Genomic DNA, 20,122 nt, shown 5'->3' with positions numbered 1-20,122 from the left:
GTAATATAGCCATAAGATGGAAAGTGTTGCAGTCATTAAAAAGTCATTTTGTTGCCCTGACCAGTGTGGCTCATTTGATTGGACATCATCTCACAAAGTGAAAGGTGGCTGGTTCAATTCCCAGTCAGGGCACATGCCTAGGTTGTGGGTTCAGAGGCACTTATAAAAGGCAACCTATTGGTGTTTCTCTCTCACATTGATGTTTCTCCTTCTTTCTCCCTCCTTTTCCCTCTCTCTAAATATGAATAAATAAAATCTTGCAAAAAACTTTTCGTAGTAGAAATCTTTTAAAAATCTGAGATAATTTATATATTGCATTTCTGTAAGAAAAGGTAAGCTACAAGTATTTTCCAGTATAAATCCATATTTTTATCTCAAAAGAAATGATATAATATATAATTATGATAATAATAGCTAAGATTTATTGAGACTTACTATGTGCCAAGCATTGCTCTATGCATTTTACATACAGCATGTTTTTTAATTCCCACAACAACTCTCTGAAGTGGAATAATATTATTATTATTCCCATTTTGCAAATTAGGAAACCAGACATAGAAAAGTTACATACTTTTCCCAAGGCCATACAGCTAGTAAATGGCCAGGATTTGAGTTCAGGCAGTCTGATTTCATACACATATAAATAGACACATATAAATATATACACATGTATGCATGTACTTGTTTACATAATACACAGACCAAACATATGTATATATACCCATAATTGGCATGCATACATCATAGACCAAAATATCAAGCATCTCGGTTAACATTTTTCTTTGTGCTCTCTTCATACTCTATATTTCTTTACCAAATATACATTAATCTTAAAAATTAAGTTTTAAAACTTACATTCTCCATATCCTATTAGCACAATATTTTGATCTGCACCAGGAAATACTCTAGTATGCAACAGGGACTAATCCGCTTTCCCCTTGAACAGATCTTGTCTAGCTTTCCCTGGCCACACAAATACCCTCTGTCTCTCCCACCAAGCATCTAAATTATGGCCTCATAAAGTCATTTCAAGCCCCATCTCTTCTCTCAAGTCTTTTCAGATATTCTCTCTTTAATTCCTGTTGCACATGTCAACCGTACCACATAGTACAGTACTTACATGTTCTCAAATCATTTCCCATGTATTAGCTTTGGCTCCTCACCTGGATGTTAAGTTCCTTATGTATTCATACCATGGCTTACCTTTTTGTTTTGTTTTGTTTTGTTTTGCCTGCCCCCTCCCCCATTGCTTCTAGCACTGGCCTGATGTCAAGTGTTGAATATATAGTTGATTATGGACTTGCAGATGTTCTTCAAATAACATAACTGTAGTGTAATAGGAGCTTTCCAAAAATTGTGATCTAGTCACTAAAAAAAATGAACTGATTCTACTGGTGGAAATTTATATGCTACAGAATATACTACAGAAAAGAGGAAACTCATCTTAATAAATGGGTTAATCAGTATCCATCATTTCAATTAAATTAGTTTGAAACAGCATTTCCCACACAAAACTCCAGATATTAGACATATCCATAAAATAAATTCCATGAAGGATCATCCTACATCATTATAATCAAATGATAATTAATTAAAGCATGAGCTAAAAAAGCAATTTGAGCCACAAAATATATGATAGTACTGAGTTGTAACCCATAAAATACAATAACTAATAACCCACAATGACAAAAATAGTTAAATAAATAAATAAAGATGAGAGAAAAGATGGCTTTTTTAGGAGAATTCCAAACAATAAATGCAAAATGAATGAGGAAAATATAAAGTCACCATTAAGCAAACACATTAGCACTAACTGTTACAGGCAAGATTTGCCAAAGGATGCTAAAGTCAATAGGTGAAAGTGTGAGGAGAAACACTATAGTCTCAAAGAATCTTCACCAATGTATTTGTTAATTACAAAGGGAAAATAGTAACCCTTCAGTGGAAAAACCTGGCAGAAGAAACCTGACGGACATCACCTTAACCAAGACATCAAGGTCAGTAAGAAATATCTGAATCAGGAGTTCCGGCCAAGATGGAGGTGTAGGTAGAAACCCTTTGCTTCCTTGCACAATCAAAAGGAAGATAACAACCAATCTAAAATCAATCAACAACCAAAAGCACCAGAAAATCAAATTGAATGGAACTCCAACAACCAAGGAATTAAAGAAAAAAATCAGCCAGAACAACCAAACCAGTAAGGCAGCAGACTGCATAGGCCAACTCAGAAAAACTGTGGTGAGGCAGGCTAAGCAGAAGGGGCTGGCTGAAGGAGAAACTGAGGCTCAGAGTTGACTGTGGACTATGGCGGTTGCCATAGTGGGAAAAACTCCCAGTCTCACATGAGAGTCCACTGGAAAGTGCACTTGGGACAGGCAGGCAAACTACACTGTTCCCTCCTTGGCCCCTCCCCCACAGGCAGCACCACAGCACGACAAAGACAGTTGCTCTGCTAGGGTGAATACCTAAGGCTATTGGGAAGCTATCTAAGTGAAATGGCAAATGTAGCCCAACCCTATCAGAAAACCCGTCAGCACAAGTCGGCACACACGAAGCCAAACCCACAGATCAGCTTTTCTGTGGGAAACCAGGCCTGCATTATACCTAGGCTACTTTGAGGCTTGCTTTTGCTAAAACTCCCTCACCCTGAGTTGAAGCAGCAAATGCTTATTGCATATCTTCAAAGTAACTTCCTGAAGTCTGTGCTAACTAATTCTCCCAAGGACGGAGTGTAACCACACCAATCACTCTTATTGTTCCTTTGCATTTGCAACATCTTTCCCTTGTCAATCCGTAAGAAGTAATCAGTAACATCCTTTCCTTTGTTATCTGTAAAAAGTAATCACCTAAAGCAAACCTGAGCAGAATGAATGAGAGCCTTCTTTGATGTATGCTATTAGGAAGCAATAAAAGCCTGTCCAGGCAAGGGTCAAGGTTCACTCTCTCTCAGAGAGTGGCTGTGCCATTCCTTTTTCTCCAAAGGACTTCTGTAATCCGTGTGCATTTGTTTGTTGCATCCACAACACCATGCACTCTGCTGGCCGGAGTCCGCACCATAAGGCCTCACCCCCTTACAATTTATCAGGTGCACCAAGACAAAGAAATATGGCCCAAATGAAAGAACAGAGCATAACCTCAGAAAGAGAACTAAGCAATGCCCAGAGAGAAGAGAAAACCTATCTGATGGAGAATTTAAAGCACTGGTAGTCAAAACGTTTACAGAACTGACTAAGCTTGGTTGAAAAATGAAAAAGCAAATGAAGGATACCCAAAGTGAAATAAAGCAAAATATTCAGGGAACCAACAGTGAGAGGAAGGAAACCAGAAGTCAAAGCAATGATTTACAACAAAAGGAAAAAATAAGCATCCAACTGGAACAGAATGAAGAAACAAGAATTCAAAAAAGTGAAGAGTGTCTTACAAACCTCTGGAACAACCTGAGACATTCCAATATCTGAATTACAGGGGTGCCAGAAAGAGAACAACAGCAAGAAATTTAAAACTTATTTGAAAAAATAATGAAGGAGAACTTCCCCAATTTGGCTAAGGAAATAGACTTCCAGGAACTCCAGGAAGCCCAGAGAGTCCCAAAGAAGTAGGACCCAAAGAGGAACACACCAAGGCACATCATCATTAAGTTACCCAAGATTAAAGATAAAGAGAGAATCCCAAAAGAAGCAAGAGGAAAGAAGAGAGTTGCCTGCAAAGGAGTGCCCATAAGGCTATCAGCTGATTTCTCAAAAGAAAAATTGTAGGCAAGAAGGGGCTGGAAAGAAATATTCCAAGTCATGAAAGGCAAGGACCTACATCCAAGATTACTCTATCCAGCAAAGCTTTCATTTAAAATGGAAGGGCAGATAAAGTCAAGTTCAAGGAGTTCATCATCACCAAGCCCTTATTATATGAAATGTTAGAGGGACTTATCTAAGAAAAACAAGATCAAAACTATGAACAGTAAAATGACAAAAAACTCACAACTGTCAACAAATGAACCTAAAGGAAAAGAAAAACAATGAAAACAAAAACTAAGCAAACAACCAGAACAGGAACAGAACCAGAGAAATGGACATCACACAGAGGGATTTCAATGGGGAGGGGAAAGGGAGGAGCAGAGGGGGACAGGTACAGGGAAGAAGAAGCATAATTAATAGGCATAAAATAGACAGGGAGAGGGATAAAAATGGTATAGGAAACAGAGGACTCAAAGAATTTATGTGTACAACCCATGGACATGAACTAAGGGGGAGAGGGGAAGCTGGAAGGTTGGAGGACAGGGCAGAGGGGGATAAAAGGAGAAAAAATGGGAAAACTGTAATAGCATAATCAATTAAAAATACTTAAAAAAAGAAAGAAATGTCAGATCAGCCCTGGCTGGTGTGGCTCAGTGGATTGAGCACCAGCTTGCAAACCCAAGGGTCGCCAGTTCAATTTGAAGTCAGCGCACATGCCCAGGTTGCAGGCCAGGTTGGGCCCCCAGTAGCGGGTGCACGAGAGGCAACCACACGTTGATGTTTCTCTCCCTCTCTTTCTCCTTCCCTTCCCCTCTCTCTAAAAATAAATAAATACATAATTTAAAAAAAGAAATATCAGAATCATGTACCCCTGATGTGATACACCGAGAAAAGCACTATACCACTTCTGCAGTGTTCTTTGCCAATACATATAACCTCAATCTATTCACGAGATAACATCAGACAAATCAAAATTATGGGGCATTCTGCAAAATAACTGATCTTATGCTTCAAGATGTCCCGATCATGAAAGACAAGGAAGGTATAAGAAATTATCATCTTGGAAGAAACAAAGGGAACAGGATAACTAAGTGTAAAAAGGACCTTGGCTTAGACCTTGGAAGAGAAAAAGAGCATCAGTACAAAAACTGATGAAATTGGAATGAGACCTATACCTTAGATCAAGGGTGGACTAATAGGTCCACAGGCTAAATCTGGCCCCACCACCTGTTTTCTTAATAAAGTTTTATTAAAAGACAGGTATGGCCATTCATTTGTATATTATCTATAGTGACTTTCTGGCAATGGCAGAGCTGAATAGTTGTGACAGAGACCATAAGTCTTGCAGTCTAAAATATTTGCTATTAGCAACATAATGAGAAAAGCCAGATGCCTGGGTTTCAGGAAGTATACTTTCTCTCTCAGGTTTCTGCACTTGCTCAACTCTGAAAGTTAGTGCCTTCTTAAAGTGTTTATTGTAAGCACCCTGCTTGCCTCCTCCTAGTCCTGACTGTAGCTGGTCCTCTACGCGCACACACACACAAATGCTTGCTGGCCCCTGATTCAGTTAATACTCTTTTACCAATGTTAATTTTCTGAATTTGATCAATGCACTACCATTAAGTATGATGTTAACATTAAAGAAAGCTGAATGATTTATATACAGGAACTGTCTGTATTACTTTTGCAATTTTTTCTGTAAATCAAAAATTATTCCAGTAGGCATAACAGAGAATTTTTAGAGTAGTGAAATGACGCTATATGATACTATAATGGTAAATAAATGTCATTATACATTTGTACAAACCCAGAGAACATACAAACCAGAGAGTGAATCATAGTGTAAACTAAGGACTTTGGGTTATTATGATGTATCAGTGGAGATTCATTGGTTGTAACAAGTACATTGCTCTTGTGGGGATGTTGATAGTCAGGGGGGCTATGCATGAAAGGGAAGAGGGGGTATATGGGAAATCTCTGTACCTTCTACTCAGTTTTTCTATGAACCTAAAACTGTGCTTAACAAATCTATTAAAATCATTTTTAAATAATGAAAATGTTTTAAAATAATGTGAATTATAGAATAAGGATAAATTTACCACGTTCCAAGTATTACTGTATTAAAACAACACCCACAACACAAAAACAACTTACTTTGTGCCATGCGCCGTTCTCAGCACTTTATGTTGTACACCATGTCTCACTTAATCCCCACAGTGACCCTATGAGATGGGTGCTATTATCATCCGCATTGCAGATTAGGAAACCAAGGCATAGAAAAGTTAAGTAATCCGCACAGCTAGTAAATAGTAAGATTTAAACCTAGGTGGTCTGAGGTCAATAAGCAAAAGAACTAGAAAAAAATGCGTTTTCCTTTATGAGTTTATGTTCAATATTCAAGTCCATGAAACTTTGAAGTCAAGAAGTCTTCTTATCATTACTGTAAAACGGTGACCAAATGTTAAATATCAAATAAAATTCACACCAGAAAGAATGTCTTACACCACTAGTGTGTGGTGTCTGCATCAGTAAGGACTTGAGAAGATTTATAGCATGTGTCTTCTGTGTAAAATCTAATGTAGGAAGGAAAAGTTAACTGATATGGACTCAAACTTTTGTAAATGTTTTTGAAATGGTGGGGGGTAGTATGTCGTTTTCTACTCAATAGCATGGAAATCCTCTCATAGTTTAAGTATGTCATTTAATTAATTCCTAACACAGGCTGTACATTGTAAGCACTAAGGCAAAAGAATTATGTGTCTCAACTCAGTTGTTATAAGAATAAAAATATCAAGTGGATTTGAAATTATAACTCCTAAATTGTTTTTGGATAGAGTAGTTATCATCAATTTTTTTAGAGCATCAAATCAAGGAATATTTGAAGTAAAGCCAATACAAATCAAGTAAAGAGAATGTCACACTAAATACTCAAAAATGGCATAAAAATTTTTTAAGTGTGAAGGTTGCCTCTTGCACGTGCCCCATCTGCACCCCATCGGAGAACAAAACCTACAACCCAGACATGTGTCGTGACTGGGAATCAACAACATTTGGCTTTGCAAGATGACACCCAACCAATTGAGCCACACCAGTCAGGACTGTTCCTTTGATTTTAAATAGTTCCTTCAAAAATTATTTGGCAATAGCAGAATCCAAGGTGTAAATAACATATATGGTAAAATGGTAATAAACTTTCTCAATTGCCATAAGCAAAATCACTACCAAAGTAAACAAGAATAACATATTATCCTAAAGGAGAAATATGCACCTGAAAGAGCATTATAACCTGGTGTGTGTGTGTATAACTACAAGGTATCTAAGACAAACTCCTCAGAGTGATGATAAAGATTTTAATTCTTTGTGTCCAATATCACATTCTATTCTCCAAAGTACATTTTATTATTAAACTCCAGCCATATAAAACAAAGAAAAATAGAAAAATATTTTGCTTTAAAATATTTTAATATTAATAGCTATACTTTAGTAATAAAAAATTGATTTTAAATATATACTTATAAAATATGAATATATTTAATAATATAATTGAAATATATTTCATATTCATCTCAACAGTATTTAAAATATTGAAAACTGGAAATAAATAAAATATTTAACAATAACAGAAAATCAATTATAGTACAATAGAATTATGCAGTCATTAGAATACATATGAACAATGTTTCATAGCATGGAGAAATCCTTGTTTTGATGTTAGTGGGTAAAAAGCAGGAATCAATAAGTATATATATCTTCCCAAACATGTCTTCAAACATATGTATAGAAAAAAGGCTGAAGATTAATATATCAAACATTAACAGTGTTACCCTTGGGAGGCAGAAGTATATATGAGTTTTCCATAATTCAAAAAACTTTTACAACTTTTATCATTGTCTATGGGGACATTTTAAACCTTATTCCATTATAAATCAAGTGAATATATACAGAATTTTCACATGTTTTATGTAAGAAGTCACCCTTTTAACACGTAATTTCTCTCACACAATTTGAAATAGTAACATAAAAGGATGCTTCCTGGTTTGTATAATTTAGCCACTCACATAAAAGTACATATTTTAGTAAAACATTTAAAAATTACTAATTACTAGATAATTACATTTCATCTCAGTTATAATATAAATTATGATAATAAAGCTATAGCTTATGTATGCTGTGAAACACAGCCAACAGCAATCACAACAAAATATCAAATATCAAATATCTAGTTTTAATATATTTGAAATAGAGTCTATGGTCATGTACCAGAACACATATACTTAATCAGAAGTGTCCATAAAATTTCAAAAGGACACTATTCAAGTAAAGATCCAATGCACTTTAAATCCTTAACTTTCTCTGAGCCAAAAGTGCTTTAAAATAATACAAGATTAAGTTTTTAGACAATGTGACTAACATTTCAAAGTTAAAATCTTAAATAAAACTTGAAATACCATTGTGAAAAAGAACAGCATTATCCATTGTCTTACCGAAGATAGTTCATCACATCCCAATAGCATGTAGTAATCTTCATTATCTTCCAACCTGTAATTCAGTATTGCGTCCATTTAGATCACTAAATCGGCTTTTCTTGACCCTGAAACAAGAGGCACAATGAGCTGCAAATTAACAAGAAAAGCCTTTTTAAATCTGATCTACAGCAGCATATTCCAAACTGCACTAACTAGATTTAAGGCTGGACACAGTCAATACACCAGATGTCACCCCAGACCTTTGTAAACTACCTTCCATTGGCTCTTTACAGAAAGAAAGAAAGAAAAAAAAAAGACCTCGTACTTAGCTGTTGCAGTGCTACATGGGATTTGTAGTTTGGGTTTATATAAGTGATTCAGATGAACTTTTCCTCTTGTGGATAACAAAGGCTGCCCATTTTTACATACTGCTCAAGTGAGCCATCTCCTATATATTTTTCCTTCTTTTTAAGTGACAAAAGAAAATTTGAGGCAATATGCTAAAATCTTAGGATTTGTTAATATGAGTAGTGGGTGGTTTTCTGAGTGCTTAGAATATCAAGAATTTTTTTTAATAGTTTGGATAGAAGGAAATAGACTAGGGAAGCAAATTTTCATTAACTTGATCATTCATTCATTCAGCAGATATTTATTATGGACTGATTTTGTTCCCAGCATGAATGTAGGAACGGTATGGTAAACAAGTCTGGGTTCTTAGGAAGCTTACATTCTGACAGAGGGAGGCAAACAAGAAACATGCAAACATCTAAGTAGTGAAGGAAAATAGGAAAGCGAGAAGGAGAACTGTATGGGGACAGGGGTGGATTTGTGTGTCATTTCTCCTGGGCTGTCTTGCTCCAGTTTCAGGAGTGTGTCTGGTTTAGAGTGGGTGCAGGGAATCTGTGTTTAAGCTCACTCTGGCCCTAGGAAATGAAATGCAGGTCAGGTCTAGGATTTAGAGAAGAAAGTGAGTAGTGAGGATACACAAAATTTTAACTGCCTTAACTTTTTAAATTCCTCCATAAATTATCACCTTGGAAAAAATACTTTTTCACTGAGCCCACCTATGTACATCTATTTAAAGGTTTATTTTTGAAGAGAAATAACACACTGAAACACCAATTTTACTAATCCTTCATTACGTGTCCTCTCTTGCCAAAAGTTCTGTATGGACTTCACACCAGTCCCAATGGCCATCGTAAACAAATCAACAACAAGTTCTGGAAAAGTTGTGGATAAAAGGGAAGCCTAGTGCACTGTTGGTGGGAATGCAGACTGGTGCAGCCACTGTGGAAAATAGTATGGAATTTCCTCAGAAAACTGAAAATGGAACTGCCTTTTGACCAAGCAATTCCACTGCTAGGATTATACACTAAGAATCCTGAAATACCAATTCAAAAGAACCTATGTACCCCAATATCATAGCAGCACAATTTACAACTGCCAAGTGTTGAGAGCAACCAAAGTACCCATCAGTAAATGAGTGGATCAAGAAACTATGGTACATTTGCCCTGGCTGGCATAGCTCAGTGGATTGAGCGTGGGCTGTGAACCAAAGCATCGCAGGTTCAATTCCCAGTCAGGGCTCATGCTTGAGTTGCAGGCCATGGCCCCCAGCAACCGCACATTAATGTTTCTCTCTCTCTCTTTCTCCCTCCCTTCCTTCTCTAAAAATAAATAAATAAAAATCTTAAAAATATATATATATAAATCTTTTAAAAATTTTTTAAAAAAGGAACTATGGTACATTTACACAATGGAATTCTATGCAGCTGAAAGAAAGAGGGAACTCCTCTGCTTCACAACAGCATGGATGGATCTGGAGATTATGCTAAGTAAAATAAGCCAGGTTGTAAGAGACAAATACCATATGATCTCACCTATAAGTGGAACCTAATCAACAAAACAAATAAGCAAGCAAAATATAACCAGAGACATGGAAATAAAGAACAAACTGACAGTAACAAGAGGGGAGGGAGGAGAGGAATAATGTGGGAAAATAGGGGAAGGGCCATCAAAGACCATGATAAAGGACACATGGACAAAGCCGTAGGGGGTAGGTTCAAGGGTGGGAGGTGGGAATGGGTGGGGTGGAGGGGCATGAATGGGGGGGGGAATGGAAACAACTGTATTTGAACAATAATTTAAAAATTACAAAAATAAAATAAAATAAAAAGATATATGGAATTTTTAAATAAAGTAATTAATTTTGTTTTAGAAATTTCATATTCCTTGAGGCATTTGGAGACCTACTTGGGTATCACAAAATCCTGACCAAAATAACTAGACATGGTCTTAAAATGATGTAAAGTTATTGCTATGGAAAACAGGATGGTGATTCCTCAGACAATTAAACATGGAATTACTACATGATCCAGCAATTCCACTTCTCAGTACATACTCAAAAGATTTGAATTCAGGGACTTGAACAGGCTTCTGTATACCCATATTCATAATATCGTTATTTACCATAGCCAGAAGGTAGAAGCAACCCAGCGTCCACTGACGTAGGAATAGATCAAGAGTGGTATATACATACAATGGAACACGATTCAGCCTTAAAAAGGAAGGAAATTCTGGCACATGCTACAATGTGGAGGACCCTGGAAGGTGTTAAGTGAAATAAGACAGATATGAAAGGACAAATTCTGCATGATTCTACTTAAATGAGTTAGCTAGAGGAGTCAAATTCATAGAGAAAAAATTTCCAGGGGCTGTGGGGAAGGGTCAAATGAGGAGTTAGTATTTAATGGACATGAAGTTTCAGTTTGGAAAAATGAGAAAAGTTCTGAAGATGAATGGTGGTGATGGTTGTGCAACAATGTGAATGTACTTGATGCCAATGAACTATACACTTAAAAGAATTAAAATGGTAAATTTATGATATATATATACACAGACACACACATACACACATATATATAATCACTATTAAAAAGAAAAGTGATACGAATTTCCTCAAATACTAGACAACCTTGACCAGAAATAAAAAGTATTGCTCCTTTACTCTCCATCCTGAGAGCAGTCAGGACAATGCTTTAATGTTGCTCTGAAGAACAAAAAGAAAATTACAAAAAGAATTTTGGTAAATACTTACTCATGCTTTATTGTATTAAATGCAACTCAAGGCTCTTTTTCCTGAACCACCATGTTCTCATACTCTCCAGTATACCATATATCATTGAAAGTGATGTAGAAACATGCCTGAGAAATTTTCACATTTCCATTAGAAACAGTATGTACCATGTAAAAATTCACTGAGCACTGAGACCTATGCATGTTACTGAGTATAAGTTATATGATCAAATTTATCTCAATTTAAAAAGTAAAAAATATAAAATTTTACAAGTAGGTGTGGTATGATTCCAGCTTTATAAATTTACATTGTATGTATATTTAGAAAATATGACAAAGTATATACACCAAAATAAATCAGTTGTCACTAGATAATGGGGTCACAGGTGATTATATTTTATGCTTTTTACTTATCTACATTTGCCAAGATGTACATATATTATTCTTATAATAAGAAAAAAGCAATAAAAAAACAAGAAAGTAAAAACTGCAAAATGTTAAACTCCACATACCAATTTATTTGCTGAAAGAAATGAATCCTGCCATCACAAACTTCCCCTCTCCTGGGTGTCTTGGCCACTGTCCAGGCTGATTGGTCGGTCCAACTGATGTGTCTTCCGAATGACTCCTTGCTTACAGGAATCACAGTGCAATGGACACAATGCTGAATTCTGACTCTTGTTCCTTGAGTAGGAATATGCGTTAGCCACTACAGCTCCCATATTAGTGTATTGATTTGGTTGAGAATATAAGATCAATTCAAATGAACATTAGCACGTTACATAATCAAATACTAAATTGTGTGGTTTTCAAGAAAAAGCTAACAGGAACCTTTGAAGCTTTCTCACAAAACGAAAAGAAAGAGGAAGGGGCCACACCCACAAGCTGCCATAGAAAGATGAAAATGTCGATAGTCAGTTCAGGCAAAGGTGTGGAAAACAACCTTACAGCGGAGTGAGTTAGAGAGAAAAGCCTTGAAGTCTAGAATGGCGATGAGACCTGGGCCGGCCCGTAGAGAGGGAGCCTTGCTGATCAGGCAGAGGACACTGCGTACATATGTGGGCAATCAGGAACTACTGTAGCTTCTCGAGCATGTAACATGTTGTAAGTGAAGCTTTAAAAAGATTAATGCAGTGGCCGAGTACTTTTGGAGGAAAGAAAACAGGAAAACAGTGACAAATACGTTTAAACCATTAATTTGAGAGTTAGGCCCACTTTTTTTTTTTGAATGGGCACTACATGCACATAGTACAAAATTTTTAAGATATAAAAGGGTAGGCAAAAAGGGTAAGTATCCTTCCACCATTGGCCCTCCCACCACCAGTTTTCTTTCCTAGTGAAAACCACTGGTAACAGTGTACTATGTCTGCACATTCGTTTTAAGCACTTACATACATATGTATGTATATATGCATTCACATGCATATACATATAAGTTGTTCATCTATCAGAAAAGCAAAATTTCTAACGTTTGATATTATCCAATGTTAAAGCAGAAATGACAGAACGTTCTGTCATTCATACGTTCATACGTGTTGGATGAGAGTGTAAATTGGTGCAACTTGGCAATTGGGTAGTATTTATCAACTTTTATAAATCATATATATCTCGTTGCCTGGGCAATTTTTTTCTCTGTGAATTTACCCAGAGGATTTACACCAAAACATGTTCAAAGAAATCACTGCCAACAGAAAAAAAATGGAAACAACCAAAATGTCCCTCAATGCGTTCAGAAGAGAGTAGTGGATGAATAAATCATGGTATCTATGGAATGAGAATGAATTATCAAATGAAAAAGGAAGGTTGAGGAAAGTATTATGACGTTTTCTCTTTGTGTACTTTTTAATATCATGTACCTTTGCACCTATAATTTTTTTTCTTTAAGAAGCAGATAAATGTTTTTCTTTTAAGGGTGGGAGCTGGGCAGGTACAGAAGAGAGGCTTTTAGTTTTAGTTTATACTTTTGGGAACTGTATGAAGTCAGCGTAGTCAGCCCACCACTGTTGCCTTCTTCTTTATGATTTTTAGTATTTTAAATCAGCACGTGTCATTTGTTTTATTTACATATGCTCGCTGAAGAAAATCTTAAGACATACCACAAAATAGGTGGTAGAAATCAAGTGAAATTTTTAACAGAGTTAAAAGTCTTTGTACCTAAAGCGAGGCGAGTCAGACGCACGACCTCAGAACCAAGCCGAACTCCAAATCCGCCCAGTTAACTCCCTCACGGGAAGCCTCGTCGACCCAGGCCTACAACTCCCAGGAGGCATCGCGGGAAAGGCGTAGAGGAGCGACACGTTACGTTCCAGCTACTTCCGGCCTCCAGGAAACGTCCCTCCGGAAGTGCCTTTTTAAAATTATCGCTATATCAATTCTCTAGTAGATTTAAGGGGGGGAGAAAGAAACAAGTAAAATTCGGGTTAAAAGAAAAGTAGATAGGCCAGGAGGTAAGAGCCTGCAAGTCCCAGATTCTCTGAGCGAGGACAGCAGTTAAGCAGCCCCTAGGTGGGCTCCGTGCGGACTCGAGAGTACAAAGCATGCAGATCTTCTGCCCCTGACTTTTCCTTCCTGTCTCCTGCCATATTTCTGTCTTGTAAAACAAAATCTGCATGCTTTCCTTCAAGGTTCACCGAAACCGAGCTTCCAAGAAGTTAAGCCCAAGCTCCAGAAATTGCCTACAACCATTATTCCTGAGGAACCACAACACGGCCCCGGCTCCCTGCGCGGGGATCCCGGGAACTAGTTGTGCGCGGTGTGCTTAGTTAACGCACTAGTTAGTGGTTATTCAGTCATAACCACTAACTCTCAGTGCCCGCTCAGGGTCTACTGCTCGTTCCAGCATGAGACCTGGGGGAAAGAAAACGGGGCTGGCCAGGACATTAGCCTCGCTTACGTTTCACTCTCTCCCTGGCTGCCAGAGCAAACCAGCATTGTGAAACAAGAACAGGATATGTTGAAACAGACTTTCTGTTAAGTAAGACACAATAGAATTTGTAAATAATTCTTTAAAGGCTATTGAAACATTGCTTTGAAGTTTTAGTCAGGTGCAATAATAAATGCTAGTAGTCCCGTTGTTAATAATAGTGTATCAGTAGTGAGGCGTGTTGTGTGTGGGGTCCTGGGAGAACTTTGAGTTCAATTTTACTGTGAACCTAAAAAACAAAACTAAAGTTTATTAATTTAAAAAAACAATAACAACAGGAAGTATAATTACTATTATCGAGCTCCTACTATGTGACAGCGGTAAAGCTAGGATATGAACTTTGCTGTATGTGACTCCAAAAGCCCATAGTGAAGGAAATGAATGAAAACACCACATCAGATTATCTAGTCAGAAGTTTGGCATATTAGAAAATGCACTTGACAATGCCATTAGTAAACCTGATTTCTGTATTTGCCCTCCACAGTTCCTTGATGAGCCACACTTTCTTGATTTGTGAAGAAAGATAAGAGTCCAGAGTAATCTTAAGGTGCATACGAATCACCTGGTGATCTGGTTAAGGTGCAACTTTTGCTCCAGGATGTCTGGGTGAGGTCTGAGATTCTGCATTTCTGACAAATCTCCAGATGAAGTCCCTGTTGATTCAGGGACCACACTTGGAATAGCAAAGGGTGGGATGACCTGTGAGATCCTTTTTTTTCAAGCTGTAATATTTTTACAGTGGATCATTCTTTCCCCCTCTGACTGTAGTGCCTTTATTCTCAAGGAAATATTAAAGGATCTTTCAAAATTGAGTGACAGAAGTTTCCTATCTGAAGCCAAAATTGAAAAATGACTAAACTATGATATAATAGTTTGGTCGTTATGCCTCTGGAAAGATAGATACATAAGAAAAAATAAAATTAGTTGCCTTCAGGGAGGGCCCAAGGACATGAATGGGAGGGAAATTTTACTGTACTTTTTTTAAAAATAACAAATACCATAGACCAGGTAGCTTATATGCAACAGACATTTTTTTCTCCCAGTCCTGGAGGCCGGACATCTGAGATCAGGGTGCACCATGGTCATGTGACTTCTCATTGTAACCTCACATGGTGGAAGGGGCTCAGAAGTTCTGTTGGATCATATATATATATTTGATTATGCTATTACAGTTGTCCAATTTTTTTCTCCCTTTTATTCCCCTCCACCCTGTACCCACCTCCCATTACCATTCCCCCCGCCCCGCCACCTTACTTTATGTCCATGGGTCAAACATATAAGTTCTTTGGCTTCTTCATTTCCTATACTATTCTTAACCTCCCCCTATCTATTTTGCACCTACCATTTATTCCCTGTACATTTTGCCCATTCTCCCTCCTCCCCTCCCCCTCCCTACTGATAACCCTCCATGTGATCTCTATTTCTGTGAATCTGTTCTTGTTTTAGTTGTTTGCTTAGTTCATTTTGGTTTTTGTTTTTTTAGGTTCAGTTGTTGATAGCTGTGAGTTTGTTGTCATTTTACTATTCATAGTTTTTGATCATCTTCTTTTTCTTAGCTAACTCCCTTTAACATTTCATATAATAAGGCCTTAGTGATGATGAACTCCTTTAACTTGACCTTATCTGGGAAGCACTTTATCTGCCCTTCCATTCTAACTGATAGTTTTGCTGGATAGAGTAATCTTGGATGTAGGTCCTTGCCTTTCAAGACTGAATACTTCTTTCCAGCCCCTTCTTACCTGCAAGGTCTCTTTTGAGAAATCAGCTGAGAGTCTTATGGGAACTCCTTGGTAGGTAACTCGCTCCTTTTCTCTTGCAGCTTTGAAGATTCTCTCATCTTTCATCTTGGCTAATGTAATGATGATGTGTCTTGGTGTGTACTTCTTTGGGTCCAACTTCTTTGGGACTCTGAACTTCCTGGACTTCCTGGAAGTCTATTTCCTTTGCCAGACTGGGGAAGTTCTCCTTCGTTATTTTTTCAAATAAGTTTTCAATTTCTTGTTCTTCCTATTCTCCTTCTGGCACCCCTATGATTCAGACGTTGGAATATTTAAAGTTATCCTGGAGGTTCCTGATGCACTCCTCATTGTTTTTGAATTCTTGTTTCTTCATTCTGTTCTGGTTGAATGTTTATTTCTGCCATCTGGTCTAAATCATCATTGAGTCCTGTTTTTCCTTCCCTTTACTGTTGGTTCCCTGTATTTTCTGCTTTATTTCACTTTTCATAGCCTTCACTTTTTCCTCTATTTTGTGACCATACTCAACCATCTGTGAGCATCCTGACTACCTGCGTTTTGAACTCTGAATCTGAGAGGTTGGCTATCTCCTCATCATTTAGTTCTATTTTTGGAGATTTAATCTGTTCTTTGGACCATATTTTCTTACCTTGATGCACCTGTTACATAGTAATGGGCAGAGCCTTAGGTATTCACCAGGGTGGGGCAACCCATGTTGCTGCATTGTGGCACTCAATGTGGGGGAGGAGTCTGAGAGAGAACAATGCCACTTGCCGGGCTCTGGGCCAGCTTTCAATCACTTCCTCCTTTACCCAAAAGCAAATTGGGCCCTTCTAGTGTTGATTCCCAGGTGGGTGGGTTTGTGTACATTCTAGGACTCTGTGGGTCTCTCCAATGAACTCTTCTGTGAGGCTGGGGGTTTCTCCTGCTGCTGCAATCCCCACAGGTTTTAACAGTCAGAGGTTTTGGGGCTTTATTTCATCATGCTGGAACCCTGGGTTGCTTGGTCTTTCTTGCTCCCCAGTTGTTCCTCCAGTTTGTCTGCACACAAATTGGCAAGGCAGCAGCTGGCAGACCGGGCAGTCCCATATTTGTGTAATTTTATACCTTCTACATTTCTACTGTGTATTTTCTATAGGAGAGGGATAATAGGGGAAGGGCCATCAAGGAACATGTATAAAGGACACATGGACAAAGCTAAAAGGGGTAGGTTTGTGAGTGGGAGGTGGGAATGGGTGCGGGGGGACATGGTGGGGTGAAAATGGATACAACTGTACTTGAACAACAATAAAATAAATAAATAAAAAATAATTCATTTTTCAACAACATGGCTGGACCTAGAGGGGATTATGCTAAGTGAAATAAGTCAGTGCGAGAAAAATATCATATGATTTTACTTACATGTGGAAACTAAAGAACAATAGAAAGGAACAAACAAAACAAAAATAGATACAAAGAGCAGACTTATGGTTACCAGAGGGGAGGGGTTTGGGGGGACTGCTTGAAAAAGGTGAAGAGATTGAGAAGTACAGATTGATCGTTACAAAATAGTCATGGGGATGTAAAGTACAACATAGGGAATATACTCAATAATATTGTAATGACTATGTATGGTGCCAGGTGAGTACTGGAAATATCAGAGGAGACGCTTTCTAAAGTACATGATTGTCTAACCACTATGCTATACACCTGAAACTAATACAAAATAATTGAATGTAAACTGTAATCGAAAAACATCAAAATGTTTTATTTATTTTTAATATATTTTATTGGTTATGCTATTACAGTTGTCCCACTCTTTATATCCCTCCACCCTGCACGCCCCCCACCACCAGCACTCCCCAGCCCTTATATGTATATCCATGTGTCATACATATAAGTTCTTTGGCTTCTCCATTTCCTATACTATTCTTAACCTCCCCCTGTCTATTTTGTACCTACCATTTATGCTTCTTATTCCCTGTATCTTTTCCCCCATTCCCTCCCCTCCCCATCCCCACTGATAACCCTCCATGTGATCTCCATTTCTGTGATTATGTTCCTGTTGTAGTTGTTTGCTTAGTTTGTTTTTGTTTCTTTATGTTCAATTGTTGATAGTTGTGAGTTTGTTGTCATTTTGCTGTTCATATTTTTGATCATCTTCATTTTCTTGGCTAAGTCCCTTTAACATTTCATATAATAAAGGTTTCTTGTTTTTAAATTTGTTGTCTTTCTTTTGGTTGTGCAAGGAGGCACAGTATATCTACCTACCTAAAATGTTTTAAAAATAATAATTCATCTTTAATCATAGAAAAGTGGTTAAGTTGCTCTTTGTTAGTAAAGGAATAAGCCAAGTTACTACTTTGTGTCTCCTATTACTATAACAGTTTTTTTTTAATTTTTATTTATTTATTTTTAGGTAGAGAAGGGAGAGACAGACAGACAGACAGACAGACATCAATGTGCGGTTGCTGGGGGTTATGGCCTGCAACCCAGGAATGTACCCTGGCTGGGAATCGAACCTGGGACACTTTGGTTCCCAGCCCGCACTCAATCCACTGAGCTACGCCAGCCAGGGCACTATAACAGTTTTAAACAGAATGAAATTCTTTGAATAGTCACTTGATTATGTTCAGGAAACAAACACTTATATATGGCCCTGACATTTCAACTTTTTTTCCCCCTTTTCTCAAAAAATAATTGCAGTAGAGTGTGTTAGTAAGATGAAAATAAACAAAGGGAAGCTCATTCAAACTGGAGTCAGGAAGCCACGAAGGGAGAGCTCCCATGTATTGCTCATATCAGTCATTGCACTTACCTAACCAGTATCAGCAGCTTATACAATTCATAGGAAGAGGAAAACCCCTCCCTGTTTGTCTCAGTAATGATCAGCTGACCATCTTCTTTTCTCAGCAATAGTAATTTCTTGCTCCCAGTAAGAAAGTGCCAGAGCCTCAAACTCTCATTCCCCACCAATGACCTCTTGTTTAAGACAACCCTCCCCAATTTTCTCCTGGAACTCAAAGCTAGCTTCCCTTTTGTCTCTGGACTTGCCAATGGTTTACCATAGTTTGCATGTCCTGAATTGCAATTCCTGTGCTATTCCCAAATAAGTTTAACTTCTGCTTTAATAATTTTTGCTGTTTCATTCTTAAGGTTGACAGTAATATAGTCAAATCAGATACAATGGTAGTTTTGGGGTAACTTAAGAGTATGAAACTGGACTAAATCATCATGAAATAATTTGTGATGTAAGATCTGTAATTCTGGCCATGGCTGGGTAGCTCAGTTGGTTAGAGTCTCATCCTAATATGCCAAGGTTACAGGCACATACAAGAAGCAATTAATCAATGCATAAGTAAGTGGAACAACAAATCACTCTCTCTCTCAAATTAATATATTTTTTAAAACACTATGCTCCCTTGGTCCTATGTCTTGACTCCTAGAACCTAGACCAATTATCCTCTAGGTTGGCTACATATTACAATCACCTGACAATGCCAATGCCAGGACCCTCCTGTAGGCCAATAAAAATGGAATCTCTGGGGGTGGGGCATGGTTATTTTTTAAAGATTTCCCCAGTGATTCTAATGTACAGGAAGATATATTCAACCAATGACATTCATCTGATACACAGGAAATATTAATGGAACAAAACCAAGAAACAGTTAATGAATAATTTCTATATCCCAGTCCTCTTTGATAAATTAAAAGAATCCATTTGAGTCAATGATGAATTCATAGATACCACATGATTATATGAATGCCCAATTTGCCAAATGAATGTTTGCTAAACAGATTGAAATGTAAATACAGAATAATACTCATGAGTAGCTTCATGAACCAGCAAAAATCTTTGCTTACATGATACGTGCCTAGCACTGTGAGAGATAGAAAAGTCTGTTTTAGTTGTTCCTTGAAGGGACTGGGATTGCAATGTAAAAAAACAAGATTGAATTTGTGAGTCACAGATTAGGCCTATCAAACCATGTTCCTTAAACATTGTGAATTAATTGACAACATTTTAAACTTGGGAGCGTTTTACATAAAATTTCAGGCTTCTACCACCATTTGAAAAAAAGGAAGCTCTGACAACCGGGGTTCACTTTGCCATTCCCACTGGCAACGTTGGCCTGGAGCTGAGCTGAGAATCTCCCCTTTAGATGGGTCTTGTCACAGTCCCCCAACTCCTGTTGCTGCTCTCTGGCTGAG

At 37.6% G+C, this 20,122-nt stretch overlaps 1 protein-coding gene across 3 annotated transcripts in view; it reads right to left on the bottom strand.

Moving 5' to 3' along the window:
* Positions 1-13,502, bottom strand: part of DNAJC12 (DnaJ heat shock protein family (Hsp40) member C12) — a 52,469-nt gene extending 38,967 nt beyond the window's left edge. Inside the window, exons 1-2 of one of the 3 annotated variants that reach the window (XM_036026896.1) lie at positions 13,427-13,502; positions 8,216-8,322 (exon numbers count right to left, since the gene is read on the bottom strand). In XM_036026896.1, coding sequence (XP_035882789.1) covers positions 8,216-8,293 — 78 coding nt within the window. In that variant the 5' untranslated portion in view covers positions 8,294-8,322; positions 13,427-13,502. Of the gene's footprint in view, positions 1-8,215; positions 8,498-13,426 lie in introns of those variants that run through there. The other 2 variants (XM_036026897.1, XM_028512830.2) reach the window with 2 other exon arrangements.
* Between the last annotated feature and the right edge of the window lie 6,620 nt (positions 13,503-20,122).

The sequence above is a fragment of the Phyllostomus discolor genome, chromosome 5, assembly GCF_004126475.2.
Source record: "Phyllostomus discolor isolate MPI-MPIP mPhyDis1 chromosome 5, mPhyDis1.pri.v3, whole genome shotgun sequence".
In the NCBI taxonomy this organism is placed as follows: domain Eukaryota; kingdom Metazoa; phylum Chordata; class Mammalia; order Chiroptera; family Phyllostomidae; genus Phyllostomus; species Phyllostomus discolor.
Note: the sequence above shows the minus strand (reverse complement) of the source record. Positions and strands in the feature narration are given on the sequence as shown.